Genomic DNA, 17,339 nt, shown 5'->3' on the forward strand with positions numbered 1-17,339 from the left:
GTTGGTGGGGTTTATTTTCTGCAGCAAGTGCTTCCTTGGGAAAAAGGTACCTGGTAAAAAGTAGAAATAAGACTTTTTGGTGCATGTGCATGAAAGCAGTGCTGCTAACAGAGGAAATATTTTAGCACAGGATAAACTATGGAAACAGGCAAACATACAGGAGGTTTATTTGGTATGCACAAGCCAACTAGGGCAGTCAACACGTGTAGAACACCAGAACCGTGTGGGGAAGTGGGTAGCAGCAGAGGTGGTGGCACAAGGAGATACGGCACAGTGTATGACGGAAGGTAAGACAGACAATCCAGTGTCAGCTCATTTCCTTTGCTCAGAGTCAGCTCATCTAACCAGAGTGTCCACTTTGCTTTTGCCACATGCAGAAGTCCCTTTCTTAGCATGTTGGGGAGAGTGAATATGCTGTCAGCCCATGCTAGTTTATAGCAATCACTGCTGATACCAAATGTTTTTGATCACCCTCTATGTTAGAATAATTCCACAAAAAGACAAAAATCTGTGTCATTTTTCACTCACTGTTGTTGTCTCCTCTTTGTCCTAACTTCCCAGAAAGGCTAAAAAGATGGATGGAAAGGTAGTCAAAAAGCCACATACGGTGAATGACATTAAACACTAAAGTCTTAGGTTCTTTGGGTACTTATCCTTCCCATAGTAATCATGGTAGTCTCTGCACATACAGAAAAAAAGCAGAGGTCATCACCTCTTAAACACTGTATTTACTAAAGTGCAAAATCAAACTGCTGAGCTAGGTGCTGCAGCTCGGGCCTTGTGGCCACACTGCACCACTGAAAGAGCACTTTCAGTGGTGTAGTGTTCCACCTTTTCTTCCCAGTGGAAGCTATGCTCCTCCATAACCACTTTGAAGCCAAATGGCAGTAGGCATTTTGTTTTCAGGGCTGTGGAAGGAGTGTACACAGCACAAGACAGAAAGATTTGAGGAGGCAAGATCTCCCAAACTGCTTTATGAATTAATTCAGCTACAGACACAACTACTGATCTTCCTGCTGGTTTACAGTACCTTTACAGTCTCCATCTGAGGTCTTGATCTGACTTCTCTAGTTACAAATAAGTACCATCATCAGAGAAGGTCTAAAGAACCATAAAACATTTTTTTTCTCTTACTGCTAAGGACATTTCTTCTTCTGTAGAAGTCAAAGTCACTCACTGCATGCATCATTTAAACAGTATTAAGAGGGCAATACATCAATAGCAAGTATACACTCAAGATACCGTGAACTACCAACACGTCTGCACACTAAAGGCTGGGTTCCTACACTGATATACATCAATATTTGCTCATTTACTTTGAGAAATTTAATAGCTATATACTTACATGACTTCCTATTTGCTCGTGATCGCTTCCTCTCTCTAGGCACCGCTCGCTGGCTTGGCACTTGGGTGGCAGACTTTACAATGCGATCCATGATCTCATCTGCTGCATCATCTGTTGCATTAGGGGAATCATCGTTGCCAGCATTCCACGAACTGATACGGCCTGGAAAAGTCCAGAAAATTATTGAGGGAAAAGAAGACAGAAGTCTCTTGCATTGCTTTGGTTTTGCAGTTGATCCTTTTTGGGAACTACAGCAGGCAGCTCAGTCTTCACTAATTCAAATTGGCCAAAGTAGAAGACTCTGCTTAATGGAGAATATTTCTAAATAATACCCTAGACTCTCTGCTGTATCAGCAGAGACCTGAGAGCTCAAGTGCAATTATAATTTTCTGTTCCCTTCAGCCTCAGAGTCTTATCCTTGACCATACAACTGGCATATATCTGCTAGAGACTGCCTGTGAGCCAAGGATTGATGGACTGCTGTGTGGCCACGTTTCTCTCTGCTCCTACTACATAGAGACTAGAAGGCATGGCACATGTTAGCCACTGGTGCAAATCAGCAAGACAGGTCTTTTGTACCAAAAGAGAGAAACAATCCATTTCCAAGCATCTGTATCAGACCGTAGGGCAAAGACGACACAAAAAGGGCAAAAGATGTGGTTTGACATTTCCAGTTCTCCCTTTCACAGTGAGGAATTCACCTTCTCATTGCAGAGCTGTATGTGTCCTGGCACCACTCTGTGTGCTCTGTTATGAGCAGCAAAGCAAGAGTCACTGGCAAGCTGGAAAGCTAAGTAAGCAATTTTGGTTAAAACCACGAACAAACAAGTGAGCCATGTCTCTGAACCCAAGGCTCTGGCACTCCTTACTCCACAGAGCTGTATCAGACACATCTTTGGGTTCCTCCACTACAGATTGCTGTTCCATGTGCTTTTTGGTTTTTAAATAATTTGAAGGCCAGTATGCAGCATGAATGGACAGCAAGCTTTATATAAGAGTGGGGTATGGTAGAACTGCAAGCAGCTAATGATTCACATGTGAGGCTGCTCTATATCCCATCCCCGATATCAATAAACCACAGCTTTGATTAGTGCTCTGCTCTGCTGCTTCTCTTCTGGCTCTCATCAAGAGCAGTTGCACTATGATAGTGCTCCTGACAAGCTTCTGTCTGGCTCACTCATCCTCTGCCTCTGTCGTTCTTCAGGGGAACACAGGCTGACTCCCATCATCAGGACACACTGCTTGTTAGCATTCAGTGGATTACTCCAGCTATTCAGCTTGTTGCAGTGCAGCTTGAATTATTTAATCTTTGTATTCAGCTAGTTGACTTGCTTCTTAAATTGGGGCTTTGGAACCTCTAAATTAGAGAGGATCATGGCTTGAAGCCTTAATAAACTATGCATACACAGACTTAGTGATACCTCCAGGTATCACATGGTGAGGGTGAGGCGAAGACGAAAGAAAATTAACTAGTGAGCCCAGAGTCTGTAAAATGATTTAGCATAAAGGAAGTGGTTTAGTGGCTGCTTAAATGAAGAGGTGTACCAGTGAATCATGTCTTGGACAAAAAGCAAGGCTATCTCATTGCCAAGAATGGTTGTACCAGTGAGCTCTTCTGTCAGAGTATCAGGTGTTGGAGTTGTCGGGTTGGGTCAGGTTTTCATTTCCTCCCTGTCAGCTTTCAGCAATCACCCATGCTGGAAACAGCAGAGCACCACGGACCTCAGAGAAGAGGTATCTGTTAGGACAGCAAGGAGATGGGGGGCTGTCCACAGCAGCTTTTTATGCTCCCAAGCACTGCTTAATCCACTCGCTACCTTTGCAGTTAAGCAGTGGTGGTTAAAACTTTCATCATCTTTTCTCTACTCTTTTTCCTCTCCTAAGTCATTCCAAAAATGCTGCTAGGCCCTTCCACTTCCCTTCCAATAGCTACTTTCTAGATGCTTCTGTTGAAAATTAAAAGAAAACCACATCACGCATGTGCCATTTTACCTTCATGATGAGAACAGGAATAAAAATTGGGTTGTTAGAGTGCACCACATTCATGGGGGTAGGGGCAGAGTTGCGAATTTCTCCAGGCTTGTACTCCTAATGCCTCCAGGTGCTATGTTGGCCGTGGTCCAGCTGTTAAAAATTCAGGCAAATTCTCCTACACCACTGTGTACCACATTCCCACCCTCAGTGTGAACACACCACTGGGGTCACCTCCTTCCCCTTCAACCCTTTCTGCTGTGAGCAAGGAGCCATGACCCATGTTTGGGCCATCGTGTGGCTGCCGCGCCCCAAGAAACACGTCCAAAAGGGAGCTGCTGGCACTCACCTCGGCTGGCTCGGCTTCGAGTGCGGACCCCGAGCGCCGTGGTGCTTTCCCCGCCAATGGAGGAGGTCTTCAGCACAGCTTTCATGTTCTCATGTTCTGCAGCATCCTCAGCATACTGCAGCCCCTGGGGCTGGCTCTGGCAGGGGGGTGAGCTGCTGGAGAACTTGCCAGACTGTGGGAGGAAAACGGATTTGATGTTTTAACCCATAACAGAACGCAGAATCAGTCAGAGTCTTGACTGTGAATGGCAAGTAGAGAAGTATCCTCCTGGGCTGGTGTGGAGTGTAGGTGTTCCCAAAAGAGCCAGGCAACAGTTGTTCCTCCCTCAGAGCATGCACCCTGGGCAGAAACAAGCTGGAAATAAGGTGACAGTAGGGAGCAGACACAATCAGAGGAAAACCAGATGCATTAGCTCGGGCTTTATAATTTTGACCTTCTGCCTGGGAATATAAGGTACAAAGCAAAGACTTGCTTTGAAACCTTTGACTCAAGCTGGGCCCAAGCTGGGGTCAGGTATTGCACTGAGGGGGACAGCATGAGACCGGACACAAATGAGAAATAGCTTTTCTTTTTTTCCTGTATTTTCAGTGACAAGGCAAAACTGGGAAAGCCATCTGGGAAGCAAGGCCTTTCCCTCTTGCTTCTCTGCATCACTACACAGAAAACTCTTAAACCAATCTCAAACACAAATACCTACAAGTAACCTTAAAATACATTACCAGTAATGCTGAAAAAATCCCTGGTCCCAAAGCACCCAGCCAAATTATTTCATGGCCAAAACACAAAAATTGCAGTTGGCAGTTAGAAGAACAAACAAAACCTCACAAGAGATTTAGGAATCTGCCCTCTGCTTCCCCAGCCCCCCCGTGATTTCCCTGTCACCAGGACTACGTTAACAACACGCATAGCACGTGGATGCAGCAGCTCCACCAGTTACTGAATACAGTCATCTAGAAACAGAGGAGGACAGCAGAAATTGATACTTTCTAAGGAGAAGAAGAGTTCTGCATCGCTGGGCTGCTCTCCCTTCCCAGCTTCTGCCTGCAAAGGGCTGTGGCATTGGTATTCACCCCACCGCTCTGCGCTACAGAAAGGCTGAGGCACATTTAAAATCTGGCTGCAGAAAATACCAGCTCCATCAACAGCAAACAGATAATAATACCCCTTGGTATTTTCAGTCATAATAGCTCAGCATTAGAGACTGAAACATGTTTTCTTTTCCCTTTTAACCTTTCTCACTCCTACCGACTCAGCACAGATAGGAAGGTGTGCTGCATTCTTTTCTTCCTTTGCATAATAAGCAACATTAATTATTCACTTGACAGTATCAAGCCAGCCAGTTTAAAGGGATGCAAACCTGCAAAGCCTTTCTGTCAGAAAATGGTAAATTGGAAGAAAAGACTGGTGCCTGCTTTCAGAGCTTTAATCCAAGTCCCTGGGGTTGTTAAGACTGCAAACTGAAAATATTTAACCTGGAAATCAATGATGGGATGATCCTCTTTTAACATGCCATTTTGGGGTAGGACAGCAAGTTAACTGAGTAGTAAAACAATAATCCCTACAAGGCGCTGAAGTAAATATACCATTGTGAGATTTATTTTTGATAGTGACAAGATTTCTTGCAACATTTTGATGTGGAAAATGTGCAAGTACTAGAGTTTCACGCGTGAAATTAAAATGACAGAAAAACATTAGAGAGAAACTTCTACAGAAGTGCATGCCATTTTTTGCATTAAGAATACTCTCTTATATGCAATGGGTTTTAAAGGTAATCAATACCAACTCAGAAAAAAACCCAAACAATAAAATCTTCACATAACTGTTAGTTACTAGTCACACAGGTTAGTTAAATCTTGGCATAAAGAGGCTGATTTGTTTACTTTTCTTTCTGTCTCCCAAGCTATAAAGCACAAATCATCACTGGGGGAGAAGCTCTACAGCCAGATGTTTTATTTTGCTTCTTAAATTTTCAGATGTTGCTGGAGATTAATGCCCAAACCCCATCCTCTTGAGCAAGTGGCTGCCATTATGAAACAGTGAGCATTAAGGCACATAGTTTATGTTCAGCAAGTATGCCGAACAAAGAATGCATTGCATAACAGACGCTCCTGAAACCAATAAATGGTTTTAATATGAATAGCTAGCACATTACAGTTCTTAAATTTGTTATTTTCAACATCACCTCCAGGAGCACTTTATGAAATACATGGCTCACCTCAGTGGTGACCAAAATCTCTTATTTACAATTCACATGAGGAGAGCCGTTACTATTTGCATTGCATCCTTATATCTTGATGCTTTTGAACACTTTATAAAATGATGCCATTGGGTTTACACATCTTAATAATGACAATGAGATTATCATGGTAATCCACAGCCCAAGGGAACTGATGATCCGCATAATGTTCAGATCACTGACATTTTGAGTTGCAGAGATACTTTGCAGTTTAGTAAACATACTAAGGAAAAGAAATGAGGAAGCTTAAAATTATTAAGGCCATAGATCAGGATATCCTTATTCAAAAGAGCAGGTATGCATATGGTTAAAGCTTACTGTAAAAGTGCATTCTTATGATCGAGCCAAAAAGCTATGAAAAAAAATGTTGTGGTTCGTAATTCCGGTCGAGCAGATGGAGTTGAGCAGTCTATACTATCTGAGTTAGAAATTAGAAGTCACAGCACATGGGGAACATGGGAATGACATGCTTTTTCAGAGAACCATACCTCAGTATCCTCTTCTTCATCGGTCTGCCATCGGTAACAAAGGACAGGGTGGAGAAGGACAAACAGGAAAATTTAGGAAAGGCAGTATGGTCAAACCATGACAGAGTAAGAGGTAACCATGGTACTGTTTATGCAATTATAGGAGGACATAAAAATACAAAGCGTATAAGGAATTCATTCCTCAGACAATCAACTTGCCCTTTCTTAATTTTATTTTTAGTTAACTGTACACAGAACAGACTGTCACCTCCAGCAGGGTATATCAGAATTCATCAACGTTTCTTAGAGGAATTATGAACTGAAGCTACCTCTAACCCATCGCATTTCTCTCTCTCTCTCTCGTCACACGATTACTTGCCCACTTATTGCCCTGTGGAAACTGAGAGCACCAGGAAGGACTCCTCCTCTGGTTCCCAGCTCCGTTCAGCACAGGGAGGTCCTGGCTGCTCTTTCTTCCAGTGCAGAGGTCAGCTTCTTGGCAATTCCTTTTCTCTACACTTAAGTGCTTGTTTTAATTCCCTTTTTAAGCTGGGGCATTTCAAGTTCCAATTTAACAGAGCACTCAAATCAAATGCTGAGTAGTCTTTGAATAAATGCTTAAAGTTCTTCAGTAGCTGCCTGATACCAGATCCTGGAAATTAAAGAGATGCAACTATTTTTTGTCATTCAGGGCTTTCACCCTCTGTGACAGCAGGCATGTAAAACTATCTTGACAGTTACATGACATTAAATGCAATGGGCATATCAAAATATTATGGCATATGGAGTGTTCTTAAATTTGGGGATTTACAGGGAATTAGCAAACTATTTAAAGTCATGTTCCCATTTGCCTGGGGAATTCTTCACTGTGTTGTTAGATGCCCCACATGGAAATTTTCCAAGTAAAACACAGTTTCACAAGTATGTGGGCTTCTTGTTTCCATAATTTTCAGTTTGACTGCTTACAAAGTGCAAACATAGCCCAGAAACTTGATGCATCTTTTTTATTTGTGGGTTTTGTTTTGCTTTTTAGAAGAAGCATTCCACCAATTCTATTCCTCTCCCTAATGTTACAAATACATATTTTTGACCTTATCTCCATCTCAGCTATGATTTCTGTCTGGGTTTGATACATTCTGTTCCAGAAACATTCATCATTAAAAATGAAAGCCTGATTTACTTTGGCCCTTAGCTTAGTTTCAGCACAATCTCCATAAGAAGATTAGCTGTGAGAGTGCTGAGCAGCACATTAACATTACTTTTTAAGGGTATGTTTTATTCTAAGAGTGAGATGCTTATTTTTCTTTGGACACAGTGTCACTGACAGAAACACAGGCAGATATTTTGCAGAGGGACCTCAGCAGGTATGTTTCCTTTACATTATGAAAAGATCCATTTGTTTTTTCCATCCCCTGGGGGGGCAGGGAGTCACACTGTAAAGCAATTCTTCTGAAGAAGGCCACTGTTCACTGTTTGGCATGAATAAGAAATGGAAAGAAGAAGAATAGGAAGCAAGAACATACTTGTATTCTAATCCATATGCACATCTATCTAATAAATAAAGGGCAAGAAGAGAACAAATTAATCTAAACTGTGCAAAAGGGACTTGGAAAGATGAAAGAGCAGAGTACACACATGACAAAGAGCGTGCTCCAAACAAAAAAGTAATACATTATTACTTTATATTGACCAGATTTTTACAGGGAAGGTCCCAGCTGCTGGCCTTCCTCACCAAAATCTAGCTAAAAGTGATTTGCTGTGGACATACTTTATGGGCACTGTATTCCTCTCACACTTTTCTCATCTCCAGTATCTGGGCATTACCATTTCCCTTCCTTCTGCTCTGGGTGGAGGGGGCTCAGAACTGGAAACGCTGTCCTTCCACTCAAAGCCACTCCAGTGCACCAGAGGAGTGGATCACTGTCCCCTTTGCGTTTCCATGTCTGGAGAGCCATTCCTCCCCACCCCCAGAAAATACTGACAACAGAGGCCGAAGTAGCAAAGTAAATAAATCAAACTTTTGTTTCAGGAAGGGAATCTGCTCTCACTCAGGTGTGTGAATTCTGCCTTTTTCATTTTGTCATTAAAAGTACACTGAGAAACGTTAATAAATTAACATGTAATATTACCAAAAAGCACGGGAAATAAATTGCTGTATTGAATATCCTGCAGGTACAAGATGTTTATTTTAAGAAAAAAAAAATCTGCTCAATTCTTCTGTCATCAAATATTGGATGTTGCAGGACAATCTGAGATATCTCCTTCCCTCCCTCCACCCCTCTCTCCCTCCTTCCATTTTTCCTTTAGGCTAGCATTTCTATGTGGTCAATTTGCCATTTCAAAACATTATTTCTATTACATAGCAATTTTGGAAATGAAACTCATAAGTATCATAAAAAATAGATCTTCACAAATCTAGAAGACAGATGCTTACATTACCTACTATTATTAAAAACATTAAAAATCTCAGACTTGTATCTATTTCTTCCCTATTTTTCTTGCTTGTTATTTTTAGTTTGCCTGAAATGAGTGACAGCTCTCACTGGCTAAAGCCAAATATAAGGTTACACAGATAGGGCAATTTTCCCTCTGAAACTGTGGCAACTCACTGGTCTTTTTTTTCCCTTCCACCCCCATCTTTCTCTCTCAGGCAGAACACTCACCCACATTTGAACTGTTAGTGCCCAGTCTGCTTGAGCTATTAAAGAACATATAAACATGAATCTTTGTGGTAAAAGGTTGAAAGAAAGACTGGAAATATTCCTCATCATGTTTCTCAGTCCTACTCCACATGAGCAGTTGCTGAAGCTGATGCAAGTTCTCCATGCAAAGAGCCAGCAGACTCTCTCCACTGAAAGAGCCAGCACCCCTCTGCCTTCCAAGTCTGCAGGGGGGCCCAAGGTTTAAGAGATACGTGCCTTCTTGTTGAGAACTGGGATGGTTCTGCTTTATTTCTTTCCCATTTTTTTGCTACAATCCCTCCTCTTCTGCCTAAAAGCAATGTACTTTAAGGTGACAAAAATAAGGTTGTGAGGAAACTTTTCAAAAGGTCAGGGTGGTAAATATCAAATAATCTCACAGTCCTTTTAGGTCACCAAAAGCAGAAATTAAAACTATTAATTAAAAATTAATTAAATTAAGACTATTTCTTAGTGGCATTACTTTCGATAGCGAGCGTCTTTCTGATGCCGAGATCTAAATATCCTCTAGGAATATTTTCTAACTAGTTGAACACACTGTCAGTGCATTACTGATGTACCTTCCCTTTCCAGTGACATCAAATATAAAACACTAAGAAAATCAAAACCAGATACAAGCCACAGCCAACACAAGGCTACAATAAACCTCCCCCTTTTCATCATTCTTCACACATAAATATCTTCCATCCCGCTGATTTGGAAACTTGTTTTGAGGTAGATCTGACTTTGAAGTTGTCAAAAGAAGCTGTGACAAATAGCCTGATGCAACTTAAATTCTCTTTTACCATATACTGCAATGAAATGAGCGGTAAACGAGGCCATATTACTGGGCTATGGTTAAAGAGATTTAGTAAATCCTGAAATAACCACATGGCCACATGAATAACTCCCTTAAAGGGCATCTCTAGGAGGGAAATTCTAAAGAATGTGGAGTTTTTACTCCAGCAGCCTTTTTCTTTTTAAGCTAATAGGACCATCATATCATTGTAAATTAGTGATAGGCAAAAAATGCTCCCTTTCTGGGGACCTGCAAGATATTTTTAGGTGAAACACTACCTATCGGATGACATTTAATTCTTGTCAAATCTCAACACTATCTTGGGCTGAACAAGGTATCTTCTTCCAATAACAGGCTTTTCTGGGGAAGGCCTAGCTGCCTCCTTTCTTACATGTTCAGAAAAGGGACAGGGTCTATCGCTCCACGCTTCACGGACTAGCTAGCTGTCAACCCTGAGCCTTTTTCTGGTTTGAAAGGGTCCCTTCCTCTCTGCTTCCTGAACCCAGCTGCCAGGGATCACATTTCCTTTTCCTCTTGTGTTCTTGCAGGAACAGGACAGAGAAAAGCCTTCCGTCCTGCCAGGGCCAGTTCTTCTGGACAGGTAACACAGAAACACTACATCATGCACTAGGCAAGTAGTAACTCCTTCACATACTGGTATTGTTGAAACTAGTAAAAAAGTATTGAAACTACTGGAGGAAATTAACATTTTAAGTTACCTATCACTTTGGTGCCTTTTGCTCTTCTAGAGTATGTCAGGAAAACCGAGAAGCAACTGAAGAAAGTGATCTCAGTTCCCCAGTAGTAGCTTTGGAAATCTGTGTGACTGTATTGTACTCTGCAAAAAAATCAGAGCCTTTTCCTTAACCTGAGGCTAGAGCAAAAGGAAAAACTTTTGAGATAATAATACAGGTTTAATATTTTCTCTAGATTGGGCAGATATCCAAATTTAAAGAGGATATTGCCAGGAAAGATCTACAAATGATTGTGAGTCAATGAGTTAAATAGAATCTCAATTTATATTGGTCTCATTAGATATTTTGACCCATGTTGCCTGAACAATAAAACTGTAATCAGCTTAGGCCTTTTCATGTTAAAGGCAGGGGTAGCTTCATAGGCAATGAACCCCTTGCATCTAATCGAGACTCCAGATTTAGTTTTTTAGACAGCTGGAAACTTTTATTAAGTACTGGCACTTCTTAAAACTTTATTTGGATTGAGTCAAACTACATCAACTTAAAAAAAAAAAAAGAAGAAAAAAAGATTAAAAAGACCCAAGGGGATTAAAAAACTTACTATGCTGAGAAAAACTAATCTTACTTTAAATGATTCTATCAGTATGCCATCATATAGTCAAAAAGTCTGCAGGGTAGCATCTACTGTGAACATAATTTTATCTATTTTTTCAGAACACCAACATAGTCTGTTCCCATAAAATTGGCTGTTCTGTGCTTTAAAGTTAAGAAGAAAACTGCTCTGTGTGTGTGTGTATGTATATGTATATAAAGTAGATTAAAGACCATCTTAGAGTATTGAAAGAGAGGAAAAATCCCTTTCTATTCAGTTGTAACTACTTATATGGTTACAATGTTTCATCATTTAAATCACATCCTCAGTTAGGAGCCTAATTTATAGGTTTTTTTCCTTTTAGGGCTTTACATTTATATTTATAGGGTTTTTTCTTTTAGGGTTTTATCTATCAGGTACACAAAGCTCCTGGTGCATCCTAGATATTTCAGGCCCTGTCTGTGTGACACAGAATGAAGCTCCTTTTGGATCCTTAATCTCTGTTCTCATTCTATAAACTGATATGAAGCAAAAAACCATACACAATCAAGTTTTGTTTTCTAAGAGAACAGAGCTCAATACCTACAGGAGAGGAACCGCTCAGCAGTAGAAATAGAGAGTAACACCACTTCATATACAACACTCAGTGAAAGAAAGATTTTAAAATCCATGCTGTGGGAGATACATTTTGACACTTACATCTGTTATCATTTTCCCTCTGGTCTTGTTTCTTTCCCTGTGGTTAGCTCGCTTCTGTTTCTGCTGCAGAACCCGTTCCCTGGTGGTGCGGTATTCCAAAGCAAATTCGCTAATTGTTTTGCAGAACTTATTGATGTTGACTTCACGTATTGCATAGGGAGGATGTCCCATAAATAATAAAAATGAGTGAAACCTGAAAAACAATGAATTGAGAAAAACAAAGGGGAAAATTTTTTTGGTGATGGTTTCTAGGGAAAAACTCCCACATCTCAGTGAATCCATTTATTACTTCATTATCTCCCATAATTTCTTTTGTGCTACAGAATTTTCATGGATGCTTTGCATAACATTGGTATGTTTTATAATTAAAACCATGAAAGCCTAGTCTATGATAACTTCATCCCAGTCCACTTTCCCAGGCTGATGAAGGAGATAAGATGTTTACGGAACTCCATCTACTTTATAAAACTAATTTGGCATGTAAATGACCAATTTCATTTCAGTTATAGAAAAAATATTTATTAAGCTTCAATTCAATTTATTTGTGTTAAGCAACTTCAAAGAGGCTATTCGGATGTTGGGGAAAGTCTAGACAAGAAGAATGCAGATTTACTAGCTAGCAAACACGAGAAGAAAAGAATTTCTAGTTCACAAAACTGACCATAAAATTATATTATCTACCAAGTGCTTTAGTTTGGGATACTCTCAATTCACAGTTTTACCGCTTCCGGGGCATTCCGAGCTTTCGCACTGTTTGTAACTTTTATTAGTGCTTCTACACTGCATGATTTACAATAGCACACTGAGTGTTTAAAAATGTATGTGAATCCCTTTTAACTGCATCCATATTCCTGACAATAAAGTTTTCCCAGCCCTAGAAAGATGCAATTACATGGACACAGTTTTGGAGAAGCTTACAGTAGTAGCTGCAGCACACAACAGGAAAAGCTAAGATTTCTTGTTTGTACAATGTGTAAGCTGGTGAATTCCCTACCCTTCCACTGCAGTTGGGATTTCTGCTGACTTACTGTATGAAAAGAAGTCATTATAGAAATAAAACAAGAGATGAAGCAACTTCTTGAGTGTATATCCAGAAATTTGGGAGAATTTGGGATTCAGATCCTGATTTTGACCATAAGCTGCTAGCTTTTGCGGACCAGGAGTTAAAAGAGCCAGTTGTTGCTCCTTGGGAATAAATGACTGCCTGGACCATTGCTTCTTTTAATCAAAAATACAGAAACTTTGTGGAGTGGGGAATGTTCTAAAATGGTGTCTATAACAAAGTATGCACCACATACATCCTAGTAACATTACTTGATGGAATGTGGATTAAACGCTTATAAAAGCATATTTATGATGTCATGATTTACAATTTTAGCAAGTCATTTATCATCTAGATATTGCTGTCACCATTCTAATTCTGTACCTGTTAATTATTCTTCTATGAACAATCTTCAGGATTATGATTCTTTCTGCACAGTCTTTGAGGAACTCGGACATTTTTTGCTTTAAAGTTGGCTTCATTTCATGCTTTGCTATAGCCTTAAGGTGATCCCATGATGCTTTACACCGCCTTTCCATCTGACACAAGTTTTCCTGGAGTTGTTCAAAGTCAACCTGAAAATAAAAGAAGAAAATATAAAGTAACACTTCAAATGAAAACACTGCAGTACTTCTGAAAAACGCAATTTATGTAGAAGAAAGGGTCATTGTGGTGGTAGCACATGCACTCACATTATTAATTACTACTTAGTAACTGAGAAATATCTTTCTGTTGTACTTGTTCTAGCAATGTAAGGAAGGAAAACTGAAAACAAAGAAATATACCCATATACATCTGTACCTGGTTTTACTCTTGGAGGCCTAATACCTAAAGAAGGGACAATAAAAGATTGTGATGCGTTTTTTCCCTTGCTAATAACTTCACGGCTGCTCCAAGCAACTGTGTGACTCAGTTATTTCTGAGGTAATACACAAGTTTCTCTTTTTCTTAATCCTTTTGTCTACTACTCATATCTTTTTATATCTTGCTGACGGCTGACGTACCCATACAACACTTCCCCAATTTAGGAAGCACTTGGATCTATTTCCTACCCAGGCACTGACTTGTTAATAGACGATATACTTCAAATCACAAAGTTCAGGGGCAGGAATTTTTTAAACCTCTATTAGTTATTTAGTATTATTTAGCACTAACTTTCACCCCTTGATGCACAATACAAATTCTCTGGCTTGTAAGAAGATCATATAATGGCTTGGAAAGTCTCTCAACACAGTTAAAATAAATGACTGCGTCCTACAGTAACATTCTTCGGGACAGAAGCCAACACATTCCACAGAAGATGAGAGAGCTTCTCCTTTACTCATCGACCAAAAAAGGTGTTCAGATCCCAGAGGTCTACAGGAGACATTCAGGATGCCTTGCAAACAACTGGACAAAGTGCTTTAACTACCCAGCCACAGCACACAACAGATGAAACAAGTAAAGCTACCGAATGTGTTCTTCAATTCTGACAAAAGGAAGAAAATATTTTATAATGCCACTTCACAGTTCAGATGAAATCAAGCTACACAAGACAGACTTAGCTCTCAGATTCTAAACATGTCAATGTTTGGGATGTTACAGTCTGGTACTCTAGTGAATTCCTTAATGCTAAATGAAAACCAGTGTCAGAGACAGGTTTCAGTTCATTCCCTTTAGCTGTGCAGCACCCACTGCTGAGACCTATACTGTGGACAGCCATGAGAAATACATTATTATTAGAAAGCTCCTGGCATTGATTTGATTTGTTTTTGCTGTGATTGATAAAGTGATGAATTTTTCCTCTTCACAAGGAAATAAAAACATCCTTTGATCCATTCTGCTATTCAGAAAAGCCCTGCAGGCGGAGCAGCTGTGAGGGTTTTGTTTTCCTTATATCTGTATCAATGCATATGTTTAAAAAAAAAAAAAAAAGTCCTTTCCAGGTCATTATTTTCACTGTTGATCATAAACAGATTGCTGTTCTCCATAGATGGTATACCTAAAACACACAGGGAGAAAAATACTAGCATTCCTATTAGAAAGAAAAGCCAACAAGAGGTACTTCTAGGTCTTACTAGTACGAATTACCCAACGTGGTCAGGGAAGCCTCTCTGCCCCTGTAGTGGAGGAATTTCATTTAATGACAACTCTCACTGAAAACACAATGAATTTTAATCTATGATAAAGCTCTGTGGTTCAAGCCTGTAGTGGTTCAGGAGACATCTCTGAATAACAGTGTATCTGCAGGGAAAAGATACGACTAATTCCTTGCCCCCTGAGATCTGCTGACAGGCAGTGAGTTCACAAGTTTCAGCAGGGACTGGGATGGCAGGTCTGGCTAAGGGATGCAGTAGGAAGTTTTTGTGCACAGACAAAAATCCAGACCTCTGGGGAAATCCTAAGGAGAGCACAGCAAGAAGAATGCCACCTGAGCTCCCCTGAAGTAAACCTCCATGGAGCACGGTTGCCTCTGCTCAAGCTGAAGTTGGAAACTGGAAGGAGTAAAGCAAGAAATCCAATATAGGATGATGTGCCTGCAAGTCCCCCACATGCAAACTGTCCTGGGCTTGCTAGAATGTGACAAACCTTCATGAAATCAAAAACTCTTCTGGATGCCAGCTCTCAGGTTTGTTCACATGGTTGAAGACAGAAAAGAATACTATTATAGAAAGACATCCACACGTGAAATATTGTAAGTCAAAAATTTTCAGAGACAACCCTGTACCCCATCTGATATTTCATTAAGTGCTATTTCACCAGTGCAAATTTTGCAGGTAGGCACAGAATCCATTGCATTTCAGTCTGTTCTAGGTCTTACCTGTGAGGAGTTAAGTGAAGCTTTCTTCATACTTGATAAACCATACAATATCCCTTCCTCTATTCAAGGTGTAGAAACTGCCTCCCAAACAGAGCACCAGTTAGCAAAGAGAAATCTTTGTTTCACATGGAACAAAGCAGCCTGATGACAAGTTTTTTTCCTACTAGATCTTTCAGAAGAGACATTTAAATATTCAGGCTGGGTCAGCCCAAAGTGAAAATTCTGAAGTTAACAATATCTGGAGTTTTCTACTAAATGTAAAAAACATGTGATAGCTTGTGGCATTAGAGTACTACCCCATGGCATTTCACATTAGAGAAAACAAGCTCCCAACCCCCCATCCCCCTCCAACTCTTTCTCTCACAAAAGCAATCACACTAATGTGATGCTCTCCAATGGGAAACAGTGTAATGTGACAAGCACAGTCACACTCACTGTATCTCCTCTTTCCTTAATTGAGATATCCTGCCCTCTTGCTTCTTCTGCCATACCCTTTTTTATTTAGTGCTCATGTTCAGATAAGAAGTTAGCCGTAAACCTCGTAGCATGGTGAAGCCAAAGACACCAATCTTTGAACTGGACTCTCCTGCAAATGCACACAGGATACAAGTGATGGTTTTTTTCTAGGCTAGTGGAATAATATCCAGGTTCCATGCAAGCAATTAGTGTATCTTAAGTGTATGTTACCAGACTGGCTATCTGAAATAGCAGTATCCATTGATAACTGACAAAATACACCAAAATCTTGTTGAAGCAATATGTAAACTCTAATATTTCCTAAACCTTGTAATGTGTTGAAATATTAACCAAGACATACAGCTACTATATCCCTTAATTGTGAGCACCAGATTCCACTGAAAAGCAGGATCCTATGGAATTTTACATCATTGGAGCCTCTTGTCTCTTCACTGTGAAGCCAAATGCATCATGAACATGAAGAATGTTTTATAGTATTTTAATCAGCAGCAGTCCAATGACTATGTGGCCAACAAGCCTCTATATTTTATGCACATTTGTATCATAAAACAGCAGGAACTTATGCATGAGTGGAAAAAGTAAGTAAAATACGAGTCATTCTGAAAATCAACAATTTAACCTCACTTTAACAGAGGTAACTGGCCTTGAAAGATGAGCACAGTGGTCCAAACCTAGATTGATATTTGTGCACAAATGTTTAAAGGCAGTCACCTTGTTCAGCAATATCCTTGCCCAGAACTGGGCACAATATTCCAGGTGTGGTCTCACCAGTGCAGAGTAGAGGGGAAAAAGGACCTCCCTTTGACCTACTAATCACACCCCTTCTAATACACCCCAGAATGCCCTTGGTCTTCTTAGCTACAGGGCATGTTGCTTGTCCATGGTCATCCTGATGTTCACCAGGACCCCCAGGTCCCTCTCACCTATGCTGTTCTCCAACAGGCCAGTCCCCAACCTATACTGGTACCTGGGCATGTTCTTCTCAAGGTACAAGACCCTATGCTTGCCTTTGTTAAATCTCATTAAACTTCTCCCCACCCAGCTCTCCAGCCTAAGTCTTGCTGTATGGCAGTACAGCCCTCTGGTGTGTCAACCACCTCTCCCAGCTTTGTGTCATCTGCACACTTGCTGACTGTGCATTCTATTCCCTCATGGAGGTCCGACCCCTGAGGGACACCACTAGATGCAG

General features: G+C 40.5%; 1 protein-coding gene across 3 annotated transcripts in view; it reads right to left on the reverse strand.

The window, feature by feature from the left end:
* Nucleotides 1-17,339, reverse strand: part of FHOD3 (formin homology 2 domain containing 3) — a gene marked incomplete at both ends in the record, with an annotated part of 396,588 nt that overhangs the window by 13,470 nt on the left and 365,779 nt on the right. For 2 of the 3 annotated variants that reach the window (XM_084260347.1, XM_084260346.1), the window contains 5 exons: nucleotides 1,346-1,507; nucleotides 3,666-3,837; nucleotides 6,390-6,413; nucleotides 11,832-12,024; nucleotides 13,258-13,448. In XM_084260347.1, coding sequence (XP_084116473.1) covers nucleotides 1,346-1,507; nucleotides 3,666-3,837; nucleotides 6,390-6,413; nucleotides 11,832-12,024; nucleotides 13,258-13,448 — 742 coding nt within the window. The remainder of the gene's footprint in view (nucleotides 1-1,345; nucleotides 1,508-3,665; nucleotides 3,838-6,389; nucleotides 6,414-11,831; nucleotides 12,025-13,257; nucleotides 13,449-17,339) is intronic. The other variant, XM_084260348.1, reaches the window with a different exon arrangement.

Source organism: Gallinula chloropus (genome assembly GCF_964237585.1).
Source record: "Gallinula chloropus genome assembly, chromosome: 2".
Lineage (NCBI taxonomy): Eukaryota > Metazoa > Chordata > Aves > Gruiformes > Rallidae > Gallinula > Gallinula chloropus.